At 40.0% G+C, this 27,989-nt stretch overlaps 1 protein-coding gene across 2 annotated transcripts in view; it reads left to right on the forward strand.

Annotated features, from left to right (window-relative positions):
• COLEC12 (collectin subfamily member 12) overlaps positions 1-27,204 on the forward strand; it is a 93,503-nt gene extending 66,299 nt beyond the window's left edge. For both annotated transcript variants that reach the window (XM_032180701.1, XM_032180702.1), the window contains exons 3-10: positions 10,818-10,940; positions 16,975-17,073; positions 19,625-20,671; positions 22,069-22,557; positions 23,001-23,137; positions 23,928-24,037; positions 25,736-25,881; positions 27,075-27,204. In XM_032180701.1, coding sequence (XP_032036592.1) covers positions 10,818-10,940; positions 16,975-17,073; positions 19,625-20,671; positions 22,069-22,557; positions 23,001-23,137; positions 23,928-24,037; positions 25,736-25,881; positions 27,075-27,094 — 2,171 coding nt within the window. In that variant the 3' untranslated portion in view covers positions 27,095-27,204. The remainder of the gene's footprint in view (positions 1-10,817; positions 10,941-16,974; positions 17,074-19,624; positions 20,672-22,068; positions 22,558-23,000; positions 23,138-23,927; positions 24,038-25,735; positions 25,882-27,074) is intronic.
• Positions 27,205-27,989: the final 785 nt, after the last annotated feature.

The following is a 27,989-nucleotide window of genomic DNA, read 5'->3' on the forward strand; positions in this document are numbered from 1 at the left end:
CATTGGCTCAACTGTGAAAAATGTTCTGATCACATCAGGAATTCACTCTTAGTCTGCTTTTTATCCAGGAAATTGGATGCTGGTGAAATTGAATGAGCCGGGACACGGGGAGAGCTCAGGAGCTGGAGACAGTGCAGGGCATGGAGAAGAGAGGAGAGGGGGGAGAAAGGGGGAAGTGAATGAGAAAACTGAAAGGTGGTAGCTGAAATGGGTCACAGTCCTTTCTTTTAGCCCAGAAATCTAGCTTTATGGAGAAAAACACATCTTTGGAAAATATAAGATTCAGGAAAAGGATATAGAGACTGAGGTTGGTTGGGGGAGGTTGGTTAGGTTGAAGATGGAAACAGGGTTTTTTTTTGACTCTACTATCAAGACCACAATATTTCTGAAGAAAAAGCCATACCTTAGGTGGCTTTATAAGAACAGTAAGGTGAAAAATAAGTCCTACCCCTGTCAGCCTTTGGAGGTGATATAACACCTTGTTCTCCATTCAGATGAGAGGAGTAAGGCAGCACCATTCCAGAGGAACACTGTGCCTGGATATATTCTCACTCCTGTAATTGAACATGTAGCCTTAGGAGATGAGGTATGAATTTACAGTCATTGGATTTGTGACCTCAAGCTGTGTTCATTGCAGTGCCTGCGTTCTTCTCCATTCAGGTACTTCAGCCATGCAGTCTTGATATTTTCATGGAAAAGGTCAGTCAGAAGTGGCAATTCACATTCACAGCCATAATTAAATAAACCAGTAGAGCATGCCTCCATAAATGTGCTGTTTTCTGCACCCGCATTCCTCTATGAGGTCCTACTGTGTTCTTCCTCATGACCCTCTCTGTCTTTGGGACCCAAATTCAGTTGCTTGGTCATGTTCCACTCAGGAGCCTGTTTCACTGTCAAGCACCCAGCACCAGTAGGAACAACTTCACCTCATTTTTTACACATATAAGTCTTCCAAATAATGTCCTCAGACACACTTTTTAGTTGGAAAGAGGCAATTCCTGTACTAGAGGATGCTTCTTAATGAAGGCAAAAGAAGCCTTGCCACTAGGTCCAGTGAAGGCTGGATAAAGGCCTGCATTTCAGCTTGAGACATTTGATTAACTTTTTTCAGTTCTGTTCATTTCAGTTGTTCATCACAAAATTCCAGTTGGAACATGTAACAACATGTAAATTTGTAGATAAAGATATATCTGCAATTTAGTGCTAACTAATTACAGTCTTTATAACTTTTTCAAACTTTTGCTTTTCTGCATGAAGTTGGATATACTTGCTCATAGCCTGCAGGCAATTATTTTTTTCCTCCTGAAAGCCTCATCAAAAGCAGCTCTGTATTTTCCATAACGGAAAAAGAGAAATACATTTTTATGACATCAAGTATCGTTGAAAGTCTATTTTGTTCTGCTCCAGCAGGTAGTGGAGAAGAGAAAAAAGCTTGATGAATGAGAAGGGCATCCAGCATGCTTCTTCCTGCCTAGTGAAAATTGGTTTAGATTCATATGTGTTGCAGGAGTTTAAAAGCACTTTACAGAGACACATGGGATTTTATAATACGCTTGAATGAACGACCTGCCGCGACGGCATTAGAAGTGCACATGTGCACATGCACACGCTCGTAGAAACTTTCACAGAACAGATGGGCTCCAAGTATTCCCATTTGACTTGTGCAGGCACATAAAAAAGTTTAATTTCTGTAGATAGCTGGAATAGTGTGTGTGGCAGCATCAGTGAATACAGAGCTGTTGCCTCGTCACCTATGACTGGAGTGTTCATTTGGAGAAGGCAAGCTCTTCTTTGGACTGTAAAACAGTGATCTGACCTATCACTCCTCAGCATTGTCCTCAAAATGATGATAAAATTTGCAGAAGAAGTTAGTAAAACCAACAGTGGGAGCTTCCTGCAAAGAGAATGTGTTTTGCACCTGTGCCCTGGCTGACTTCACCACAAACTGACAAGCCACATTTGCAGCCCCAACTGAGATCGTGTTGCCCTCTTAAAGAAATGTATCTTAACATCCAGAAATCACAGAGTTGTTATTTTTTTCTACCTACCAGTTAATGTAACATCATTACTACAGTTCCTACACCTAAATGTTGTGTTATAAAAATATAGAATATTAGGGAAAATAGATACTTAGAGTCAGTTACCTTGTTTCCTTCTTTCAGTCTAATGTAATTTGAATTAAGGCTAAAAACTATGTACATTAATCATCAAATTATACCACGTTAATTAAGAGCTAAGTTTCATAAGGAAGCTTGCTTAGTTAAGAACAGAGGGCCCAGATGTAGACAGAAATGGCATTACTTTGCCATCTGGCTAAATGCTGTAACTCTGAAGGACACATCCCTTCTGTGATTTTGCTAAGGCTTTGTTCAATCTAGTTTTAATTAACTCATTGGATGGAATATCCTCAGATTGTCTTAGGAGACTATTGAACAAGCCAAAGATCTGGCTTTGATCTCCCTATAGCTCTGGCTGTATATCTTTTTGCGAGTCAATCTAAAACTCTCTTGTTTGGGCTACACCTTGAGAAGGGCTTTTTGCTGTGATGTATTGTGGCTGTCTTCCTGTCATTGAACAGGTCTTTAATTCACACATGATTTTTATCTTCTTTTAACTGTGATATTTTTTCTATAATTTTCTGAAAAGCTTAATTAGATTTTTGGGGTTAGATCCAGAGGCATGCACTGAGTGATCTCCTGCTTGATTTTCATTAACCGAGGGCAGACACATCTCTCTTGTTCCAGACAGTTATTTAAAAATAAAATCACTTACTGTTTTTTGTTCTGGTTTGAGTTAAGCTCTAGATGTGTCTTTAAATCTAATAGTCTATGGGATGTTGGACTCTTTGGTAGTGTGATATCTTTACCACATTGCTATGGCTGGACCTTAAACTACTGCAAATCTGTGATTGTTCTTAAACTCTACTACACTAGTTCTTTAGTTCTGCTCATAATATTTGCATAACATACAGTTCAGATATTCAGCAGTCTTTGTTCACTCTGTGTTGTGGTTGGGCTTTTTGTATCCTTTCAATTAAGATATTTGGTGTTTAATCACAGTAGGACATTGTTTAGTAATGGTATATAATTAAATGGTGATGGTTGTTGAAGTGTATAATTAGGATTTTTGACAATTCATTGTGAATCTCTGGTCTGCTGTGAAGAGGAACAAAGCCAGAGAGAAATGCTGGCTGGGTTATATAAATAAGTGGGAGATGATGGTCAGGCTGAAAATGAGGGTTCTCCCCTCCTGTAATGAAAGGCTTTGTGTACATTACATAGAATAAAGTATTTCTTAGGCTGAAAGCTTTCCAGAGATAACAGTGTTGGCCCTCTGAGACTCTTTATTATGTCAGATGTGGGATTATGGATTTACGGGAAGTGGCTGCTACCTCTGACAGACTTGGTCTCATGGAGGAGACTTTGTCTCTCCTGCCTGCAGAATTTCAGGCTGCAACCTGCACATCATCACAGCTGGGGGCTTTCCAAGTCCTCCAAGAGAAGAAAACCCCTCTCCACTGAAATACCCCAGGCTTTTTGGGCAAACTGCCATCTCATGTCTGCCTCCAGTTTCAGGGGACAAGGGACATGGATGGTGAGCTCTGCTGGCCCCAGCCCAAGCATTGTGCCCACAGTGGTGACGATGGCTCTTTGAGGGCAAGATTATGAAAAAGCCCTGTCAATGGTGGATTCTTTTATTGTCTTCTGGCCTTCAGCCTTATGGAAAGACTTCTTTTCTTTTCTTTTCTTTTCTTTTCTTTTCTTTTCTTTTCTTTTCTTTTCTTTTCTTTTCTTTTCTTTTCTTTTCTTTTCTTTTCTTTTCTTTTCTTTTCTTTTCTTTTAAGAGTCTGAGAACATGCTGTTCTAAAATGCAATCTGAAAGCCTCTCATCACTATATAGCTGCAAGAAAGGGATATTCAGGTGAAAAAGAAAATACCCCAGTGTGAAGCTCATGATAAAATCAGAGGAACCAACATGACTGTCCCCAGGAGGAATTGCACAGTTCTTTCAAGAAATGAACCCCCATTCACAGAGCAGGCTTTGGAGGTGTGCTTTTTTCCCTCCAGAGGTTATTCATGCAATCAGGTTGTGCGAGACCCTGTAGAAACCTGTAAGGACAGAGTGGTTTGGGTTTGGTCTGTTGATTTATTAATTTAAGAAGAAAGAGGCACTGTGTCTTGCAGTGTTTACTTGAAATATCAAGTGGCTGTTTCAGCCACGGCCTTGCTGCCATATTTCATGATTTTCCACCTGGCACAGGAAAGCTGGCACAAGTGAAGTGAGTACATACCCACTGCTTAGGTTTCAAGTTTAGCTGCTTTAAGTGCTTCCTAGTAAATAACCACAAACCTTTCCAAAATAAACAAAGCTTTCTTTTATCCCTATTTGATTAGAAAAACAGAAGCGAAACTACTGAATTCCAGAACAAATGACAGCATGTTTGTGCTTAGTATTTTTACCAATAGCACAGTAAAAATCTGAGCATGGAGTCAAGCAGGTCGTTCCCATTCACCTAGCCATAAGCCAGCATCGCACCCCCTGGGCTAGCAGGACCACTGTGATCATGAAGACTGTAGATGTGGGAGGAAGGCTGGCACCCATGGGCCCCTCAGGGTCTAGCAGAAAGGAAATTGTGGCAAGAGACTGAGCAAGGAGTGAAGCAGAGGGTAGCAGCTGGGACAATTTGGTAAACTCACTACTCTTCTATTAGGTCTAATAAACTGAGAGTCTTGGTTTTGCTGGCTGATAGCTCTCTTCAGCAAAGCCCCAGAGATGGGTTTGTAACTTAAGGACTCCTGCAGACCTGTCCTGCAATAACCACAAAGTTTGCTCATTCACCCACACGTAGCCCTAGGATGGGGTTGTCAGGAAGCATTTAGGTCACAGAGAGGGGCAGTGGCACCATGCGGTCAAGGGGCAGCTGCTCGGAGAATCCTCAGTCCATGCTGTGCTTACCAGGGCAGCAGCCTCATGCTAAACTCTCCCCATCCCATAACCTGGTGTTGCATGGCCTTACATATGGGGTTGGATCATCAGTAAGGGGGAAAAAAGAGTGTTTATTTGCTTTTAGCTCAAGTTACAGCCTTTATAGTGCAAGGACATACTCCAAACTAAGGGAAGGAGATTTTTACTCAGGTAAAAAAAAGGGAGGGGGGGAGGGGAATGGGGGAGAAGGAAAGAAAAAAAAAAAAAAAAAAAAGTATGAACCAGTCTGAGCTTTTGCCGTTTATAACCATTATAAAGAATGATTGCTTTCTGAGGTAAGTTAGTCATATGGAGCCATCAAATCATCTGTTTTGCTGACTGCAGCTAAACCATTCATGGAGGATCACAGGAATTGTTTCCACGAAGAGTAGGTTAATAACCTGTAAAACCACACAGAAAAGAAGACAAAAACTTCAGTTTGAGTTTTGTGGCTGGCTGGATCCAGTAATATCAAAGCTACATGAGGTTTATTGTTGGCAAAGATGTATCTGCTTTTCATTTGAGTGTGCTAAAGTAGTATGCTGAGTTTGTGTCTGTACAAAAGCTTATTTCTAAAAAACATATACATACACAAATATGTATATATGTGAACATAAGAATGTGTAAGTATATATACTTATGTAATATATATGTGTGTATGTATGTGTTCATTCACATGACAGAATTTTAAAATCCTCTCAGTCCTGTAAGACAGGTTTCCTTTCCTAATGCCTACTCATGTTTATTTGTATAAACAACAACAACAAAAACTGCTTTTGCACTTAGGTATGTGAATTTAAACACTTAGAGTTTTTAAAGGGTTTTAGTTATCTAAACCTAGAGATAGATTCTTCCTGGGATCATCTACTTTTACTAGTGAGTTCAGCACCCACTGAGAGCTTGTTAAGTGCCTCTCAGTATTTGGTTCCTACCTACATGTTGCATGTACTCAATAGTTTATTCAGGCCCCTTTAAATATAGCTGTTAGATCTACTGCTCATCAGTTTTGAGAACATTATGCTGGAGAAATTTATCATCTGAAGGCTGCAAACCAGGCTTGAAGTCTTCCTTCCGAACTGCAATGGATGTTATCTCTTCACAATGAATCACACTGGGGAAAACCCCTCCTAACTAATGTACTTATTTTCGTTTCCTGTGCTGTATTTCTTCAATCATCTTATCAGCACATTTTTTGTCAGGATTGCAAAGGGAACCTTGCATCTTTGTCAAAACTAATCTGCTAGCAGAAATATTATGGGGCCACCTAAGATCCTGCAGCAAGAGCCAAGAAAAGAACACAGAGGAAAAGACTTCTAAAAGAATTATTCAGCAAGAAAATGTGTGTGCATAATCATCCTCAAGTGTTCAGAGATGTGCTCCTGAAGCGCAATATAGTTGAGGAGTTAGGTATTTTATAAGGTAGCTGCTGCATGTCAAAGAGCAAAGATATTTGGTCTGCCATTAAAAAACACAGAACAACAATGAAAAAAAATAAAAGCAAACAAACAAAAAGCTCCTCCCCCAGCAAAATCTCTGCTTATCTGGAGCCCAAAAGGCATCTGCAGATGTATACCCCCTGCGTGAGAACAAAGTCTTCAGTCACTGGAATGCAATGCTATAAAAACAAATACTACAAAGCCTGGTAACAGGGGGATGTCTCACTTGCATATTTTTTTGTGACCATCTTGGTTTGCAGAGAAGGGGGTCCCCAAAGCATGTGAGCCAGCAGGATCTCTTTGTACTGGGTCGCTGTCTGTTTGGCCAGATGTCTTCCCAACAGTGAGATAGAAAAACCAGAGATCTTATTAAAATAAGTCAGGGAAGGGAATGGAAAAAAGCATGTGTCCAGCGAAACAAGGCACATCATGTCCCATCTGATATTTATTAAACGTTGATCAAATCAGCAGTGAGAAATGCACATCGTGCGGAAGTGACCTTGGCTCCCTGGGTTTTGAAGTTAGTGACAAATGTCTGGGAGCAGACCAGCATTAAAACCATGTGTACAGGACACAGAGAGGAGTATGCTGGGCTAGAAGCAATGACAAGGAACCAAGAAGAGCGACTGGAGCTGAGAACCCAGTTTTGGAGGTTTTATGTATGTTCTACCAATGGAATGGGCATGCATAATCTCCCTGTACATTTACTATATGGCTTTCTGTATGAGCTGTTACACATCTCCTGGAAGAACACAACATTATGTGTGAGCCATGAAAACAAGCAGTCAAGTGGGTAAAAGTGCAATTGATTCCGGTGGAAGTTTTGTCAAATTAAAGCCCAAGAGTGGCTTGCTTCAAGACTTGGCTCTGAGCTGTTGTGATAAACCTGTAGGCTTTTATGCCAACCTGCTGGCTGTTGTGTAATCACAGTGAACATTTCAAACCACCTTCTATCTGTTCTTGCATAATGTTTTGGCTATCATGTCTTTTCAGAGCAGCCCTTCAATAAATAAATGAGTGTCCTGAGAGTGTGGACTAAATGTTTCTCCTGAACCAGAACAATCTTATTTGGGATTGGTCCTAAAACAGGGAACAGGGAAGAACAATAGGGCAAGTTGAAGCCAGGTTCCTTGCTTGGGGAGGCTATAGAGCCCTGATTACGTTATAATTCATCCCTATACTGAGAAGGTTGCACTCCTGGCTTTTACCTTTACTCATAGTCTCTTTTGTTTAACTGCACAAAAAGACATCAGAAAGAGTCTTCCAAAACTTTTCTTCGAGGTACCTCTATCTTCAGTAATTTTTAAATGTTTAGTAAGCTACAGAAGCAACTGGGATTAGCAGCAGAGGACTATGCATTTGCAATAAAGAATACCTGTGATGGCTCTAGATGCCTTTACTGTGTCCATCTCTAGTGAAGGGAAAACAACAGAGCCTGTCAGAGCTCCCTGGCTTTTCACTGCAGCCCTGGACCTGGGGCACATTAGATGAGGGTTGGGGGGTTTGCTGACAGTCAAACACAGTTTTAAGCTGACAGGCAGAAAGCACCAGCAGGCACTGCTATACGCTGTTCCAGCCCCGGTTAGTTAATGGAATTGCTCTAGCCTGTGCTATCGCTTTAGTACACGGTGTTTATGTTATTAATACCAACAGCGCCAGATTGCTAAGGGATGGAAAGATCTGGCTTTTGTTGGGGTGCTGTTCTGCCGTCTGTTTGAAATACACTGAAAGTAAAAGTTCCAAAAAGCCAAAGTGCTCTTTTATTGAACCAGCGATAGAGAGGACTGAGACAAGTGAAACGAGATCTTTATGGTGCACTGGAGCATGCACGATACTAGGTGTGGGACTGCGATATATCCAATGACATCAGCACTGCTTCAGCTCCTTACACTACCCAGGAAGTTGGAGTACAGTGACAGAAAGCAGGTCAAGTCATAAAATGAGTAATCTTAATATGAGACTGCCATCAAGTGAAACTTTTCTACGTGTAGTCGCTGTCAAAGGTTTTGTTTTGATTTCTGCCTCTCTCTGGGCTTTGTACCTCTGCAGTCTATCAGTCTTCCCGGTTATGGATTTGATCCTGCTTCCATTAACATGGAAATAATGAGGATCAAGCTTTCTGTTATCTGTACAGCTTAGAAGGTGAGTCTGATGTGCTTTGTGCTGCAGGCTTCCAGTGTTTTTTGACATGGGGATGTTCAAAGTGTTAGAAATGGCTCAGTCTTCAAAATAGGATTAAATAAAAAATTAGGATTTATTAAAAGAATAGAGGTAAGCAAACAGCACTGGGTGCACCAGGAGTCTCCACTTAAAGACTTAAAGTTTGGGAATATGAATTTTAAACCCTTCAGAGGAGGAACCTTGCATTCAGCACACAGTACGCAGCCCTCAATGAGCCCATCAGTACCATCTAACAGCAAAATGGTGCTCCTTTACTTTGTTTACTGCAAAACTTTAGAAAATTGTTCTTTCCTTCTTCAGCTTTTTCAGCAAGCAGAGCTTCCCCACTTGCAAACTCCTTCAGACTATCAACCGGACAAAGAAAACCAGCTCACACACCAGAACCCATAAGCAAACTTGACTATCAAATTATGGACTCCTCACTTTTCTTTTTCAGGAGTTACCAGTCTTCCAAGTCCAAGCACCGATAAATGGGCTCTCCAACTGCCCATGTGGGCACCAGCTCCTCTCCTTCTCAGCCTCACAGGGAGGAGTGAAGCTTTTCTCCTCCAGTTTCTCTTCTGTGGCTTTGTCTTACTTTTCCCTACCATTCCTGACAGAACCACTTGTTCCCAACTGGCCTTATGCTGAAACCTCAAGTATCCCAAATCTATGACATCGCATTCATCACATGGCAGAAGAACGCATCGTCACAGATGAAAGGTTTAGGAAACATGAGATAACGTAATGTGGAAAGCAGGCTGACCTGTGAGAGAGGCATTTCTGCCTTGTCCATGGTTTGTATATGTGCAAAGGGAATTGAGAAAAATGCCTAGTCAAATAAACTGTGTGCAAACCCTCCTCCTGAGTTGCTCCAGTTTGTTCATTCCTCCTTCACATACCGTAGGCCCAAGGAAGTCAGTAGACATTATTCTTTGAGAGAAGTACAGTTGACTTAACATGCTGTGTTGGTCACCAGTCCTCAGTGACCCCAGGGGAAGAGGCCTGTGCTTTTTTCTTAAGAAACACAAAATAAAAACAGCTCTGCAGAGGGGCATCAGCTGGGAAAAGTAAAATCAGCTGTGGGCCAGGCCTCAGGGGAAATGTAAGTTACTCATAAAAAGCTACAGAGCAAGTCTTGATTAGTTAAGTAATCTGGTACACAGAATTTATTAGAACTTAAAGCTTTCCTGTGGGACTCCCCTAATAGTTCACAAATAGAGTAAAATATCAAAGAGATGCATATTTTGACAGACACAGAGAGCTGCATTTATCCTGGCCTATTAATGCATGTCATAAGGAGGAATAAATCCAACCCTTTCATTTCAGTGCATTTTGCATGTTTTTACACATTCATGTTTCTCCCAAATTTCTTGGTAACTTAATGCCTCCAAAACTCTCAACCTGTTCCTGAGGAATACATTAAGAAAAGAGAAGTAATAGCTCCATGATATACTTAAAAATATCAAAACATTCTGCAAAAAAAGCTCGAATTTAGAATAGTGAGGGTTTGTTTTCTGTCATTGGTTTGAGGCCCTTTTTCTTAATCATGTCTACAAGGGAAAATTCACCAGCATTCTTCTGCTGATATGGATCTGCCACTAGCTTTACCAGTGTAACAGCCCTTGTTCTCTTTGGAAATAGCACTCTCCAAAGATAAAATAAAAGTGAAAATAAAAATATAAAATTAAAAATAAAAGTAAAAATAAAAAATAAAATAAATCTCTCCCATTATGGAAAGAAAGTGTTCACACAGCAGGCATTAGTGGTAATGGTTGCAAGGCAGGGCCTGTACCCCTATCATACTTCCAAAATGCTATTTTATTTCTGTGTTTTCCTTCTGCCAGAGCATCTACTGTCTCATGTTGCTTCTGTCGGTTGACTGAATGCTGAGAAAAAGCTGCCGTGGTGTGATGTCTGACAGAGGATATGCTGATAAACATCTGACTTCCAAAGCTCATCACAGTCTTGTTAGCAGAGTTGAAAAATAGTCTGGTGTCCCAGGAAAGCTCCAGTTTTTCCAGCAAAGAACCTACTTCTTTTCCACAGCCTAAAACCCAAAGTGACTGTATCACAGAGCTGATGCTTTAACCACTGTGGAGGTTATCCTGGAAGGATAGGCAGAGAGACACCCACTTATCATCTGCTTGTATAAGTATTTTGTTTGTTAGAACACAGAGGAAAGGAAAAGGGAAGATAAAACCAGCAAAGTGTTCTTTTCCCTTGTTTTAAAATTCTTTAAATCTTCTTTTGCAGGTATTCAGGAGGGGACTCAATGTACCAAGTGTAAAAATAACTGGGCACTGAAGTTTTCCATCATCTTATTATATATTTTATGTGCCCTGTTAACAATTACAGTAGCCATTCTGGGATATAAAGGTATGTATGAATTGAGTGCAACACTTCTCTTTCAGTCAAACATCCAAGAGCATTTCCATGTACCTGATAAGCAATTTATCACACTCTCACCTTGAACATTCACCTTTGGCAATGTGGTTTGTTGTACACACATGGCAACAAACCTCAGCCTTATATTTTCATTTTCAAACAATTGTGATGTTTTCAAATTAGATTAGAAATTTGAAAAGAGGAAAAAGCTTAGAACAAATTGGTCGTCCTTCTACCTTGAAGGAGTAGCTGGAAGACTCAAAGCTCTGCAGTATTTGCTATGCCTTAATTTCACTGACTTAATTTCACCGTTTTACATGTATCAGCACCTTTCCAGAACAAATGCCCTTCTTAGTGGGAGAGCCAGGAATAGTCTTATTAAGATAATTATAATATTTATCACAGCAATAAAGTGTAGGATCAATATTACTTTGAAAAATCTGGAAGAAGGATTGAAGCGAGAGATGCCAATTTATTGAGTTGCCTACAATTATTTTGATGAACAAAGATGCTTAGAAGCTTTTGACAGTAATTTCAAAGATTCCAACAGTTTGGCAACCCAGTAATGAAGGAAAGTTCATATTTACAAGTCCACAGTAGGGCACATTGGAAAGCACAGCTTAAAATTCCCATACCTAAAGGGGACTAGTGAATTGTAGCAACGTAGACATTCTTATGAATGAATCAATGTAAATGTTTGCTTCTTGTGTAGTCACAGCTATAATAAGTTAAATAAATTAGATGTGAAGTCCTTGAAAGAAAAAGAAAGTGAATAACATGATTTTGAGCATTATAGTAGGACACTGAAGCATGTTGTGGAGAAAACTAGGCTAGCTCTAATCTAGCTGCTTCAATACAACTCTCAGTTATAGTTTCAAAACCCCTCCAAGAAGCTGGGTCAAATATTCATGTGATTAGCATGCAGTGTGTCCTGTGCCGCCAACAGCTGTGCTCGTAGCATAACTGACATCATCTCTGGTCCTTTGCCAGCAAAAGAAAAGGAAATTGTAGAAATAGAAAGGGATAAATACTTATTTGAGAGGATTCACTGGAGTTTTGAGTGGGAAAAAAATGAAAACTGCTTGCTTTAGGTGCAAAATTTAACAAGGGAGATGAGAGAATGTGAAGGACAAATATTCTAACAGGATATATATATTCTTTTTTTACTATAAAGCAGACAGAATGTGGTAAATTAAAATAAATTGTAAAGAAAAGCAGTATAGTTGCTCAGGTATTCTCCTGAAGAATGTGTAAGTGGTTTCTGAAAGTAAGATTCTGAGGATAAAGATTCTTCAGGATTCGAGAAATTGTTCTTGATCTGTGAGGATAAGATTGGTATACTGACTAGGGGAGGACAAACTTAGGCCTTTTGCAGGTATAAATCTGCAGAGCTCTGCTTCCAGTGAGTAAGGATGTGATCTTTCCAGGCTATAACCCAGACACTAAACGCCTGGGATTTAGTGGAATTTTCCTCAAGAGCGTTTTATTACATGGTTGTCAGTTCTGGGGCTTACTAGGAGAATCAGACCTCACTTGGCATCAGAAACAGCACATCAGGTTGCAGGGACCATTGCTCTGCATCTTGCTTTGGCAAGCATTTGCTCCTATATATGTAGGAAGCAATAGCAATAAAGAAACTGTCCAAAAAAAAATCTCTTTGGGAGTTTGTCTTCCTCATTTCAGTCGACAGCTTTCCAGCTTCTTTCTCCATGGGCCTGCAGCACAGTCTTTTCTACAAGCCTTGCTCTCATCTTGAGGCCCCTTCCTTGCTACACTCAGTTCTGGACTTGCTTCTTGCTCTGACTAGTTATTTGTGCCTGACCAGGGACTAGTCTTTCTGTTACAGCCTCATTTATTCAGGGTAAGGACAAAATAATTTCCTTGCCCATAGAAATGGGAAAAAGAGTACTGGAACATGGATAATGCACATCTACACTGACCCTAAGACATCTTGGTAACTGCTCCACCTGAATTCCAAGAGAAAGGCATGCATTGAAAAAAAAGTCCTTTTTGGTCCAAAGAATCCCTTCAGAACCTCCGAAGCAGCAAGCAGACGTATGTCAGGTATTAATTTCACCCTTTGTACCTTGCAGTTTAAGAGCTTTGTGGCCACAGTGCCTAAAGCGCTAATTTGCAGGGAAAACATGAGTTAGACAAAGCCCCAGCTGATGGTATGTATTCAAAGGAATTGCTGCAATATTTTTCTTAGTTGGAAAGGAATTAGGCCTTAAAGGAAGAACAAAACTCAAAATAAAATTTTGTAAAGCTCTTGAACTCTCCCCTCTGCATCAGAGTTTGGCTTGTCTCTTTTATTGCAGTATTACACTGAGAGAAGGAATTCTGCTGGCATCAGGGATTCTTGCAGTCTCTTAGCTAAGTTTCCATTAAATTTGCCTCCCACACTTATGTTTATAAAGCCCCAAACTACTTTTAAAACTTTCATTTCCTACATAGTATTTAGATATCCTTTGTGATTTAAAATGTTAAAACTACTAATCAGTGGATTAAATATGGCAGACAAAAAATAACTCAATGGGAGGCAAAGTCAACATAGAACAAACCTCCAAATTGGTGGTAAAAATTACATAGTAGGTTGGAGAAACCTGAAACCAAAACATGAATTAAATACCCAGGTCTTGAAGGAATAAAAAAAAAAAAATGAGTTTACTATTCGTTTGGTTTGGAAGAAATATTAAATTATTGTTTTAAAACATTAATAAAGGAATCTGTAATTTTTTAACATACTTTCTTAAATTAAATGTGAAAATACAAAGCTATAATTTTTCTGGCATCAGGCAGTGTCAGGTTAAGGTGAATGGTTTTTCTGTGACTCACTCCATTAAGGGAAGCTACCATGCTCTCAGTTTGAATGTCTGGTAGCTTTCAGTCGCTGGTCAGCTTGGTGGTTGGAGGTAATGCCAGGCAGGAAAGGCATTCCCAATAATAGGATGCCCGTCCATGCTACTGCTTTTGAATGCAAGAACACCAAAAGCAGCTTTGACCATGGGCCTGTACTCATTCTCTCCACAGGGCAGTAGCAGGAAGGGCTGCAAGAAGGTAAATAAGCCACAGCTTATGCTTGGGGAGAGAGTGTGGGCAGGAGACAGGTCAAGACCCCCAGGACCACAATTTGCTTGACAGTGGAAGCTAAGATCCTGCCCCTGTGCAAAGGAAATACATACAGACTTGCCCTCTGAGGGGAAACAATTAAAATAAATGAAACGGTTTGCCTGATAAAAGCTAATTCTGTACTCAATATCAGTTAATCTGGGTAAGAAATCAGCAGCCTCATGTCATGTAGACAAAAATCACCACCTTGTGAGCAGCCTTCTCTTTGCAGCCTCTCTAAACTAACATCTTCCTGCTAAGCATCATGTCAGCCCCTCCTGCTGCCTGGTCGCCAGATACACAGCAGAATTAAAAGCCCCTACCTTCTGCAAGGTGCTGGGGACTGAAAAACCCTTTAACAGTGATCCTTTGTGGTCTTAGACAAAGTCCAGGCATGGTCTTCCACACATGCTACAGCCAGTTGTCAACAATACCAGTAAGGCGTCTGAATTGCTGCTTCAACAAAATTTGGGGCTGTTTTACACAAAGAACATTCATGCTACAGAACACCTTCAGTCTTTTTAGTGTGGGCTTTTTTTCTTTTTTTTTTTTTTTTGGCAATGCAAATACCATATGCTGTTGTATCTGCAATTCCATCCACTCTCACCACCTGCCAGTGCAGGCTACTACATATTGATAGGATTTCTACTACTCTCATTTACTTTGGACTCTTCAGGGGAATACTTTAATGTAAGTTTCCAGTGTTAGATTTCATTCAGCCATGACAACATTCTTGTTGTTATAGGACGGCATAAAGCCTCTGGTTTACAAACTTTAGATCTGAAATACAGGCTGTCACTCACTTGAACTGCAAAAGGAAGTAACTATATTTTCCTGTCATTGCTGTTACATATATTCATTTGCCATCTCCAAGTGTACTGCATAACTGGAGCAAACAGGTGAGTATTACACTGAATTTAATTAACATAGGCAGTCTGACATCGGTAGTCAAGGCAAAGATTCAGCAAAAACATTTGGAGTGGCACTGCTTTTTAAATCCAGATGCTTTCACTGGGTTCTTTGTAAGTGCCCAGAGTGAGCCATGTCCTTCACAGTGACTATCCATAAACAAAGCAGAACATCACAGACTGAACAAGGAGTTGCCTAGAGCTGGCCAGAAAGAAACACTAAGTATGGTCCACGCACTCATCATACATCTATGTGATGCACAGGTGCATATGTGCATCAGTGGAGCAGGAGAAGCAACTGAAGGACCTCTGCTGATCTGAGCTCCAGCCTGTAAGACAGTCAGGTAGAACAAAGAGAGGACCAGCTCTGGCTTCATTTAGGAAAAATGGCACAGAGTAATTTGAAAAGTACCTTTAACAGGCAGAAGAACAGGTGAAACTTTAGTGCTATACTGGGAGGAAAAATTCTTTCTAAAGCAGATGGTATTGAGCAATCATCCCCCTGAAAAAGCAAACCATTATTGTAGCCTGATGGTTAGCAGGACAGCTGCCATCACCTCAAAGACTGAAATCTTCACCTTGACTGTATGTTAGTGCACACATAGAGCTGCTCTTTTACCGGGTGTTGTTAGCAGTATAGAAAGGAGAAGGAAGGTAATTCACTGTAGGATGTTTGGTCACTGAAAATCTTGAGACTTTTTCTCAATCTCAACTCCAATTACCTCAGTAGAGTTACACCAGAGATAATCTTGGTCTGCTGTTTGTCCTGTTGGTTTGGGGAAGCATTAGAAGCCTGCTGTGTATCTGTGGTACCCATAGTCAGAAAAACAAGGGCAAAAGTTAATGAAGAAGGAGCCTATTGAAATGATCCTATTTCATGGCTGCAGATTACCTCACAAACAGAAAGAGTTAGTGGAATCCCCCACCCCACACAGGCCTACAGAATTGGTTTTGCTAAATAAAAATGTGGGAGACACCTTCCTTCTGTCTGAAGGGAGGGCTGGCACAATACTGCATGCAGCCTCTCCCAGGGTTGGTACAGATTCGTTCTGCTCCCAGTGTAACCAAAGCGCCAAATAATCAGGGGATGAGAAGTTTCTTCTCTGGTTGTGGTTTGAATGCAAAAGCATGTTAGCATAGGTTTGGTGTGGAAGCTGAAGGGAGCTCCTAGCCTTACAAACACTTCACTACATACTTTTCATCACTAGAAGCCACTCCATTTTTATTTGTTGTATTTGCTCTTTATTTGTTTTTCTTTTCCCATTTCTATATCAATTCCATCAGATCATCAGATTGTCTCAGTGACAAGAAAATGACTCAGACATTACAAAATAAAGAGCTCATCGGCGGAAGCCATAAATCTGCACTTGCTGACTGGCCACCATTTCAATCTTAATGAGTCAGAATGGTTTCAAGACCATTTTGAGTGATCCGTACCATTATCAAGATGTTTAAAAGTTTGTCCCAGCAGTACTTAATAATTATGTCTTCCAACTGCTATCTCAGACCAGAGTTTGCTAGCCAGGAGGCAATTCTTAATGATTAAAAGGCTCAGGAAAGAAAAAAAAAAAAAAAAGTCTCTTCATAGAGAGATGGCTCATAACAAAATAAAAGGAAGCCTTTTCGCATGTCTAAGCCTTTAGCAACCAGTCTATGTTTACCACACAACACTGTGCTTGTAAACATGGAAATACCATAAAAAGACTTGGTTCATGAGAAAAACTCATGAAGAGGGATTTTCTCATTCATAAGGAAGATTGCTCCTCAGCAAACAAATGCATGGTGACTGTCGTCAGAGTGAAGAACTGGAGGACTGCTGGGTTCCACCAGCAGACAGGAGTTCATCTTCCAGCATTTCACAGAACAGCAGAAGTGTAGTGGCAAGCAAATCAATTTTGAGGCTTTTATTGTGTTTGATGTTAGTGGTGTTCTTCTGGTTTGCTTTATAGTTTACTAGACTTTTTCATAATTGTACTTCTTTCCTTAACATACTGTTCTCTTTTCCCTAGTTGTAGAAAAAATGGACAATGTGACAGGTGGCCTGGAAACATCCCACAGAAGATATACAGAAAAGCTCACAGAGGTGGAGAGTGGTCTGAAGAAATTAGGTAATCTACATGCTATCAAAGCCCCTTTGTATTCTGTCTTTGAGGTGGTCTGCTGGAAGATTGTGGCCAGAAATTTGTCAGAAAAAAACTCTGGCTATGACAAGATACAGCACTTCTATTCCAATTTCTCAAGTACTTGGGAAAACACTTAATAAAATTAAGACCACCTCTACCCAGGACATCATTTTAAGAATACTTTAATATTTATAGTTCCCACTGAAATCACTCTGAAATCATCTATACTTAAATACACACTTAAAAGTTGTCCTCAGGAGAGAGTCTTCTCTGAGTTAGAAATGCAAAATCTAGCAGAAGCTGTTCCACAAAACAAGACATTCTGCATAAAATGAGTATGTTACCTAATTATCTTGATGCTGTTTTAGCCCTTAAGATTCAAAACTCATGGCCATTGTAAGGGGTGCACAAATAGTCATCTATTCAAAAATCTTATGTCTGAGGCAAGTTGATAACTTCCATAAAGTGTGTCTTAATCATCTCAGGGAATTCAAAACACAAAATTGTTATGAGTTCATGTCTCTCAAATGTTACTACAGTTCTCAAATTTCAGGAAGATGGAAAAAGATCATGAGTAAGGATTCTACTCAATATATTTACATTTCTACCTTTCTTATTTGTCTAGAAAAGCAGCAGAGCTGTTTATTAACAACTTATAGGTACATAGAGTTTATAAAATTAGTTTTTATATAAATATTGATATGCACACACGTGTGTGCTTATGGAAATAAATTTTGTTTAGCTTCATAAACCATATATTGAGATATGTAGCTCTTCTAAAATTGACTAACTTGCAGCTTGATTATAATTTTTACATCTTTTTTTCTCAAAAAATAAAATAAAAAAAAAAAGCCTGTATTCTGAAGTGCTGTATTCACACTGCATTTACTTCAAAGACACGGGATAATTCAGTGGCGTGTAGTTTTGCTGATACATAGAAGTAAACGTTACACCTTAAAGCACATGCAACCTTTTGTGTTTTTTCTTCTGATTAAATTAATCTCAACTTGGAGCACCTTTGATTCAGTTCATCCCAGACATTTTTACACACTGCTGGATGGATGGCCAGTGAGATGTTCAGGACAGTCAGTTCCCAAATAAGTGGACTTGCTATTGAGGAAATTAAAAAAGTTACAGGGCAGTTTTGTGGGTGGCATAAAGGTAAGAGAACTGTAGTAGGGTTAAAGGGATACCAGCATGTGGTAAATGAAAGACAGGCCTTCAGGGATTAGCTGTATGTGGACCTGGCAGTTGTCAGATCTGTGTGAGGAACACAATATAATTTGAGCTGCAACTGAGAGGTAAACATAGAGTCAGAGCTGAGAAGATCCTGGAGCGAGACAAACGGCAGGGAAAGGAACTGTGCTTGGGAACATGTCCATCCATGAAAGGCTCCATAAACACTTCAGACTGAAGTCTCTCTCACAAGTCACCATTTGCTGTTAGCCATCAGGACTCTCACAAACACAGAAGAAAGCTCCATACAGAGCCATATTCATAGTTTATGAAAACCATCCTACCCGCTCTTGGAGACATCGGAAATGACAAACTTCAGGCTGTAATTCATAAATACAGCTATACTTAGATGGGACAAAAATATATGGTCTGTGTGTAGCAGAGGGAAGTGATTGAGGTCAAGAAAGGGAATCTTCCCTCAAAGTGAGTGTTGACTGCTTATTTCTTTGGTTTCTGTGTCCTGGATGATGAGCTGTGCAGCCTCAAAAGCTTAATCACATTCAGACAAGCTCCCAAAAGAATACTGTAGAGCACTGCAAGCAAGAGCTGAGATGTTCCTCAGTGATTAGAGTTTTGCCTTCCTGAAAGACAGAACATGAGGAAACAATAACAGCAAAAGAAATGTCATTAGAAGCAATAGTGGTATGTTTGAGAGAGAAAAAAAAAAAAGGAAATCTATCATATCCTGTCATGTCTGGAGTACCCTGCTGGCAAAGCTTTTGTTTCTAGCCAGACTGTTTTAAAATAGGTATTAGAACTATTTTAAAACTAAACCCAAAATTAAAAAAAAAAAAAAAAAAAAAAAAAAAAGAAATATATGTACTAAATCACTATGAAGATGCTTCACCTGGCAGAAAAAGGAGGAAGAAAATATGAAGTGCTCGAATTTACTTGTGAGGTTTCAGCAAAAGCCATCTGTGACTTCAAAATATAAACCTTCTGATCCCTCTTTAGTATTTTGAATTCTGTTTACCATTCAGTTTTCATTCAAAATGCAAGCACTGTTTGACTGTATATATTCATCATAGTTTCTAACAGTAGGTTTTCCCATATATGACAATAAAATTGTCATTTTGCTCTCCTCAGCAAGACACAAGGTCTTCGTCTATTTGACTTCTACTCTGTCTAATGACAAAACTTTGTTTAGTGTTTTTTCTTGTCTGGAAAATGTATTGTAGAAGTTCTATTGACAGAACATTGGATAGCCCTACCGTACTTAAAATATATTGTAATTCTTAATACTGTGTTGTAAAAAAATCATCCTAAAGCTTTTTTTTTTTTTTTTCCCCCTGTACAACAGATGACCAAGCTGGACAAAAAGCCATGAATACTAACACTGAACTGTCTAGCTTCAGATCTGACATTCTGGCTCTTCGTCAGCAGCTGCATGACATTGCAGAGAAAACTACCAGAAACAAAGATACACTGGAGAAGCTGCAAGAGTCTGGAAATGTTCTAGATGATAGACAGAGCCAAATGAGAAGTGCCTTAGATAGTAACTCTTTCATGATCATCAGTGTCAATAAGACTCTTCAGGCATATACTGGCTATATCAACAATCTTCAACAAGACACAAGTGATATCCAAACAAATTTGCAAAACCAAGTGCATTCTCATAATGTGGTCATCATGAACCTCAACAACTTAAACCTGACACAAATACAGCAAAGAAATCTTATCAGTGTCCTTCAGAAGTCAATGGAAGATACGAGTTTGGCTATTCTAAGAATAAAGAATGACTTTCAAAATCTACAGCAGGTTGTCCTTCAGGCCCGGAAGGACAATGACTGGCTTAAGGAAAAAATACAAAATTTACAGACTTTGGCTGCCAACAACTCAGCATTGGCAAAAGCTAACAATGATACACTTGAAGACATGAACAATCAGCTCAGCTCTTTTAGTGGACAAATGGAAAACATCACCACAATTGCCCAAGCCAACGAACAAAATCTGAAGGATCTCCAGGAACAGCATAAAGAATATGAAAACAGAACTGCTGCCAAATTCAACCAGCTAGAAGAGAGGCTCCAGGTCTTTGAGACTGACATAGTTAGCATCATTAGTAACATCAGCTACACTGCTCACCATCTACGGACACTGACTAGCAATCTCAATGAGGTCAGGACAACTTGTACAGACACCTTAAGTAAACATTCAGATGAGCTGATTTTTATGAACAGCACACTAGCCAATATTCGTTTAGACTCTGCATCTCTGAAGATGCAACAGGATTTGATGAGGTCAAGGTTAGATGTTGAAGTTGCCAATTTGTCGGTAATCATGGAAGAAATGAAGCTGGTAGATTCCAAACACGGCCAGCTCATCAAGAACTTCACTATCCTACAAGGTATGCAGGTTCTCTAGTGATGCCCATAACAGTCTTTGATGAATTCCTATTTGCAATACAGTAGTTCTGTGGAAGTTAGTGCATGTTGGTACACAGTCCTGGGGTTTTCCATTGTCTAATACTAAATTTTGGAAATGTATATGTAGCCTGAATTTTCCTTACTAATTTTCCTATGACTTCTTTACATGCCTAGAATGGGGATGTTATGAAAGAAGGTTCTGACTTAGCAAAATTTTTTTCTGACTGACTACATGGATCTGCTTTTCATTTAGTTTCTAAAATAAGCTAGTGAAGGTGTGGAACCTCAAAAAACCAATCCCTGCTAAGAAGGAAATGGCTTAAAAATATATATTGGACTATTCCCAGAAAGGTCCACCCTTACTGAAAAACAAGTTGCTATTTTACTTTAAGCCAGTTTTTAGTCTGCCAGAAAACATCCTACTTTGCTTAGTTTTTAATCCTGGGATACTTTATTTTCTTCAGAAAGAAATAGCATCAAGTTTAGGAGGTTTCTCCCAGCTAAATGAAAAGATTGCTCATATTGCCAACCTGATGGGAACCAGCCAGGCTTAAAATTCTAATCATAAACAAAAATTTGTTGTTCCAAATAGACTACGCCTGAATTAGAGCCAAGATTGCAAGTTAGTAACCTTAAGCTTTTTCATTTAAACCAGGTCTAAATGACTCTAGTTGAAGAATTTTGAATCTTTTTAAATGATGTTGAAAATATGTATATATATGCAAAGTATTTACTCATCCATGAATAGAATCCAGAATTATTGTTTATAAATGAAAAACTGCCACAATATTACTATTTCCTACCATGTATTGTTCTGTTTCCTGTTATAACCTAACAACTAATGAATTGTACTGGCCTTTCCCATAGTTGTCCTATTGCACACTTTCCACCTTTTTTGTCTCTTTTTGACAACCCATTATTGACAGAGTAAGAAAGAAGGCATTACAGGAGTGATGTTGTAGTCCTGTAGTCTAAGAGAAGAATGAGGAAAAAGGAGTGTAGAGGAATGGGAGAATGGGAGCATCAACACACAGTACTGCATGAATAACCAGCACAGACCATGTGTTGTAGGGATTGGTACCTCAGCTGGTCACCTGGGGCATCATGGCACTGTCCAGTTCACAGGACAAGGTGCATCAGATGATTTTCCTCTGAATCTTGTATTTCATGTAGGCTTAGGAAAGAGAAATTGCGTATAATGCCTGAGAAGCAGATGTATTTTTACAACTACTGTTCAAAGTAGATGTTAGCATAGTTTTCACAGTGCTGCATGTCCAGTGTTGCTGGTCTGAGGTATTATATCAAACAAGGCCCCCGAATGGTGTTTTTGTTTTGTTGTCTGTTTGTATCCCCACTTTGACTGCTTACATTATTTCAGGCCCTCCTGGTCCAAGGGGACCTAAAGGTGACAGAGGCCCACAAGGTCCTCTTGGCCCTGCTGGCCTAAAAGGACAAAAAGGAGAAAAAGGAGAGCCTGGACCACCAGGACCTGCAGGTGAAAAGGGTCCACCTGGGCCAATTGGGCCACCAGGAGAAAAAGGAGGGAAAGGTTCAAGAGGATCACCGGGCTCCAAAGGTCAGAGAGGTTCTCCTGGCAAGACGGGTCTGCCTGGACCAAGCGGGGACCCAGGACCACCAGGACCACAAGGCAAAGATGGTCCACCTGGGCCACAAGGCCCACCAGGATTTCAAGGCCTCCAAGGAACTGTGGGAGAGCCAGGAGTACCAGGACCTCGAGGACTACCTGGGCTACCTGGAGTCCCTGGGCTGCCTGGTCCAAAGGGCCCACCTGGCCCACCAGGGCCACCAGGTCCTGGGATGCCAATGGCACTACAGAGTGAACCTACATCGGTGCCTGAGGCTAATGGTAAGCTATCGAAACACTGCATGCATATTTTACTGAGATCCGAATATATCTAGCAGAGGGTGGACACCAGAGTTAGTGGTTCAAATAACCTCTGCTACATTAGACTTAATCTTTGAGATTCATCATAAGGAGCCCTGTCAAATGAAGCTATGCTTGTTGATCTTCATAGGCGTGACCTGAATCTGATTTAAGTTAATATTTACAGCTAAAGAAAAATCAGTTGTATGAGTAATAAATAATTGCCTTGGCCACACAGTTTAACCTTGATTTCACAGTGTCAGGACCTTGTTAAATAAATTCTCAAATGATATCTAAGTATTTTATATGGCAGCACATTGTAGATGGGTGTGGGATCCTCCATTTATTATCGGCCAAATGCAGAAAATTACCACTGGCTCATTGATTTCAGTAACTGGTTTAACACAGAAAAATTCACATCATAGGTTGTTCTCCTCATTGGAAGAACTATACAGAAAAGTGCTACTACATTTCAAATGAAAGAGAAATCTTCGAAGAGGCAAAGTTATTCTGTGAAGAGAGGGCATCACACTTGGTTATTATAAACAACAAAGAAGAACAGGTAACTAGGTTTTGGTTTTGTTTCTCGAGGAGAGTCTGAGATTTAACAGGTGGAAGCCACAGGGCAAGTGGGAAGCTGAAAGTGTCATGAATTCATATAGTGAAGGAGACGCGGTGGTTGACTCCAGTTAGCATTTTATCCACCTTCTGCCTGCTCAGCAGCTATTCCATGTACAGGACAGCATGAGCAGAGCAACTCATGCTGATGGTTGTGGGCACAGAGCACACAGAAAGGCTGGTGAGAATTGGAGTTTTGAACCTTTGGAGATGCAGTCCAGTTTGGCTTGCGTATTATCCAAAATTGGGGGGTAAGGTCTGCAGTGTTGAAAATCATTTATTTTTAAATTTCCTTTAAATATATGCAGCCTAAGACTTCTGTGACACAAGTGTTTTAACTATATAAATCTAGCTGTACTTTTAGTACCGTTCAACATAATTATTCAGTGGTTATGTGGCAGTGGGAATGTCAAGATACAATTGCTTACTGTCTGGGTTTTTTGGTGTTTTTGTTTGTTTTTTTTTTTTTTTTCAATTTATAGCCATAAGAAGTTGGCTGTGACTTTATGTCAATCTAATTTTGATGACTAGCCCTCTCTACTGCACCTGCAGGTAGCAGTATGGATTCTAGGCAGGGGGTCACAAGGCAAACTCCTAAAACCTATCTTCAGCTTATAAAAATTCCTCTGGCCATTCCTTGTCTGACAGCAAAGATGCTCATGAAGCCAGAGTATCTTACTAGCTCCAAAGACTGTTGTGTTTGCATGTTATGGACTAAGATCTTCCTTCCACAGCAATGGATAAAAAGGCAGATTGCAGGGAAAGGCAGCTTCTGGATTGGACTTACAGATTCAGAGAAGGAAAATGAATGGAGATGGGTGGATGGATCCTTACCAGATTACACGTACGTAAATAAAAACAATAGTGTTTATTTTCTGCAGATGCTACCACTCTTGCTGACACTTCTGAAAACAGCATCTAGAAATTATCCAATGGATCCAGAGTTTTGTAGATGCCAATGAAATAATTCTTCACTGAGGGTGCTGTTGAACTGTTTTTTTTTTCTCTCTGCCTTCTTCATGCACACAGCTTTATTTCCTTGCCAGGAGGAAAACTGAACACTGAATGAAAGAATCACATAACTACACACACAGTGTTTCTTGCCAAAACATTTGCTCCTGACTTTTATTACAAAGTTGAGATGGAAAGCACAGACTTTTTTCTGTCTTGGTTTGATTTTTCCTTATTTGCATTACAACTGGCTATAAATAGAGTGCTCGTTCTGATAAAAAATGACCAGCTTTCAGATAAAGCCCAAATCCAAGTGGAAAGCATTAAACATAAGGAAAATGCATGAAATTAGGGTGTCTAAGCTTTGGCCAGCTGAGGACTGAATTGGCAGCTCTCCAGGAATCCTAGGGCTACACCTAATTTGTCCTAAATGGAACAGATTGCAACCACCCAAATTTTTAATACCGAGGAGCGGACTGAAGAGTTTACAGATCTGAGCATGCTGTGCAGCAGAAAAACAGGCTCAGTCAGTCAGATGTTACGAAATGATTAGCTGTGATTTCATTGGTGTTCATTTTGATGAGAAACATGGAAAAAGTCAGATGCATTTCAAATGAGACATAATATTTTTCCCTTTTTCTCCCTCCCTGTTTTCATTTTTCTTCCTCTTTATGGCAGCACTGTGCCCAATTTCCACTTCAGCCACTGCTTTCAACAGATTTCCACCACCCCATGGTTTTAGGTGCCCTGTAATAAACTCAGAGCTGTCAGTTACTGATTTTCAAAGTATTTCATTATTTCTGGAAAGCCATGTGTCCTCCCAGGTGCCTGGTAAGACACTGTGTGTCAGGCAGGCGTGTTTTCTAGCTGAGCATGGACCATATCAGCCAGCAATCACAAGCTCCAGTCAATAACCTGTTCCTTCAGGAAAATGGAGTTTTTAAGTCCCAAGGCTGGAAGTGTTTCTCACTTGTCAAACAAAAACAGGATGAGGAAACACTTGCTGTAAGCTCTTTACATGCTGAGTTAAGTTTCACCATCAAGGCTAATAATCTCAAAAGACATGTGGATACATATTTTGTACATTCTTTATAGGCTCAAAAGTTCACTTCCTGTTGAAACACCAATCTGTAAAACAAATAAATCCTAGCTGTGCCTTCTGAGAGGCCCGTCTCGGTGTAGACATTGAAGAAGGCACCGTGCTGCCATGGTTTGCAGTGCTAGCAAGCTGCCGGCTCGTCGCAGTACCGTCTGCTGGCAGGAATGAAGTGCACAGACTTTGCAGGTTTGGAACGATGCACACGGAGCACAGAGCACACTCCCACTGTATGTGCATGTACATTCAGAAACTAAAATAAAGTTCATCGGTCTAATTTTAGGTCTTTGAGTTTTGGCAGCCCGAGGCCGAATAGATTCCCTTCTCTGTTATACATCTGTTTTCCATTTCCAACAAGAGCCATGTATTGTTTGTCTCAATGTGTATTTCCCGTTCGGAACAGATCTCATGATGTTTTTGTTAATTTCTTGTGGTTGAAAAACTGTCATGTGTGCTGCGTTGTGCAATAATATCTATTGCTTTTTTTGTTGAAAGAAACTGGAAAAATGGGCAACCTGATAACTGGAGCCATGGGCATGGGCCAGGGGAAGATTGTGCCGGGTTAATCTATGCTGGGCTCTGGAATGACTTCTACTGTGAAGATGTTAACAATTTCATTTGTGAAAAAGACATGGACAAAGGTAAGTCAGGCACTTGGTTTGGTTATTTCACCCTACTGACAGCCGAATTCAAGTAAATTTTGCACAGGTAGGGGGGACATGATCCAGCCATAAAGCTAGTTGCAATGGCAGTGCTAAGACTTTGTGTAAAATGGATGATGGATTGATCACACTCTGGAAAAGCAGCCTCCAGACTGAGCGCAGGCATGACATGTTCTATATCTTGGCCATCTCCTGCAGACTTGAAATGTGCCTAAAATTTCAGGCATGATTTGGCACATGTGTTCCAGACCCTGGCCACAATGGGAGCTGTTTTTATAAACTCAGCAGCTAAGCAGGGGGGAAAGCTGGCCATTAGGGTGGCCCAGAAACCAGCCTTCAAAAAACAAATAGACTCTGTTTTGAGAGTTTGTGCAATACAAGGCACTTGGTGACTGCTAAGGAGGTCTTAAAATTCCCACCAGCAATGCTGCCAAGAGATGTCCTATAGTGCAAGGAGGCTGGGTCCATTTGCCATGCAACTGCTCTGTTGCAAATAATGGCAGTTGAAGTGGAGGGCTCATAAACGGACAACATGTCCAAGCAGTCACCCAGGTGGTTTCCACAGGGGTTCTCTTTCTGGGTGTGCAGGCACTTCTGCAAACGGCAGAGTGCAGGTGGTTCACGTGGCTTCTTAGAGCCCAGCCCTGCCATCACAGAGCAAGGTGGTAGCCGTGTTCATGGTGGTGCTCTGCTTAGATGTTATCGCCTACATACAGCCTGGTGTAGCATTGCTTTGCCAAGAGTGCCTGGCTGCTCTGGTTGCAAACGTGTAGGCTGAATTTCAGTGAAGGTAGATGGAAATGTCAGCTACTGCCAAAAATACATCCCATCTACAAAAACATCCCCTTAAAGCAAAGCAAAACAAAACAAAGTGCTGAACAAGCTTTGTCTGTGTATAACCCTGTTCTAGTGTCCAGAGTGAAGGACTGTATGTAAGTGACAACATAATGTGCCCTCATCTTCCTACATACATTTGTTATTTTAGCAAAGCTTCATAGTTTACAAATATTTATCCACCAGGATTTACATATACTGCATATGAATCCACTTAAATTTTTAACATACCTTGATCTCAGTAAGCTTTCTTTTTGGAAATGTGTTTAATCTTCACAAGCCTTTTATGTGATGATTTTCTTTTTCTGTTTGTTTTTCTTTTTTCTCTCGTCCTGTAGGGCAAATAGTTGGAGTGTAACAGGCTGTGACTTTACAGATACCTACATATTATGGAAATTTACTTCAAGAAAAAGAAAATCCGGGGAGAGAGCAACATTGCCTACAAAAATTCAAAACAAAAAAAAAAAACAAAAGCAAGCACTGAAAACTGGTTTAAATGCATAAAGGAATTCAGCAGCAACTCTTCTTCAGCATCCTACAATTGTTTGAGGCCTTTCTACCCACAGCATCAGGAAATACTGTTGGACTAATATTGTTCTAGATTTTCTTCCCAACCAGTAACCACATACATAAGCAACTTTTGTCTTCTGGAAGAAGACATTCTGTCAATCTGAGTAAGACTGTTGGCCACTCATCTATAGAAAAAAACATAAAACAACTGTGTACACAGTGTGTTTCATTTGCTAAAATCCCAAATGTAGGAAAATTATACAGATACACGAATATATAGATTTATATAAATATATATATATAGTCCAACTCTTATCAATAATATGGAATATACTTTTAAGAGCTTTTAAAACTTTGTATTTTTGTACAAAATATTTGCTTTTTACAATTGTTCTCTTTTTTACTGACTTTTTTTTTTTTTTAATAAATATAGTGCACAGGGGCCAAAGAAAAAAAAAATAAGGTACTAATAAATCATTAAGGTTTGCTACCAGGCCTAGTTCAGCTATAGAGAAATATTTTTCCAGTTAGAAATATTTGTACTTTCCCAGATGACTTGTTCTGGATAAATAACTTTTTAAACAGATTTTAGGTAGTGTTTTTCTTATTTTACGCAATCTAGTCTGCGTGTGTAACAATTGAATTGACTAAGGACTAGATACTCATTGTAGCTCTGATTTCAGCCAGTGTTCCATCAGGGTTCTCCGCAAAGACCATGTTAATAAAAGTTTTTTCCTTCCTTC

Source organism: Aythya fuligula, chromosome 2, assembly GCF_009819795.1.
Source record: "Aythya fuligula isolate bAytFul2 chromosome 2, bAytFul2.pri, whole genome shotgun sequence".
Taxonomy (NCBI): Eukaryota; Metazoa; Chordata; class Aves; order Anseriformes; family Anatidae; genus Aythya; species Aythya fuligula.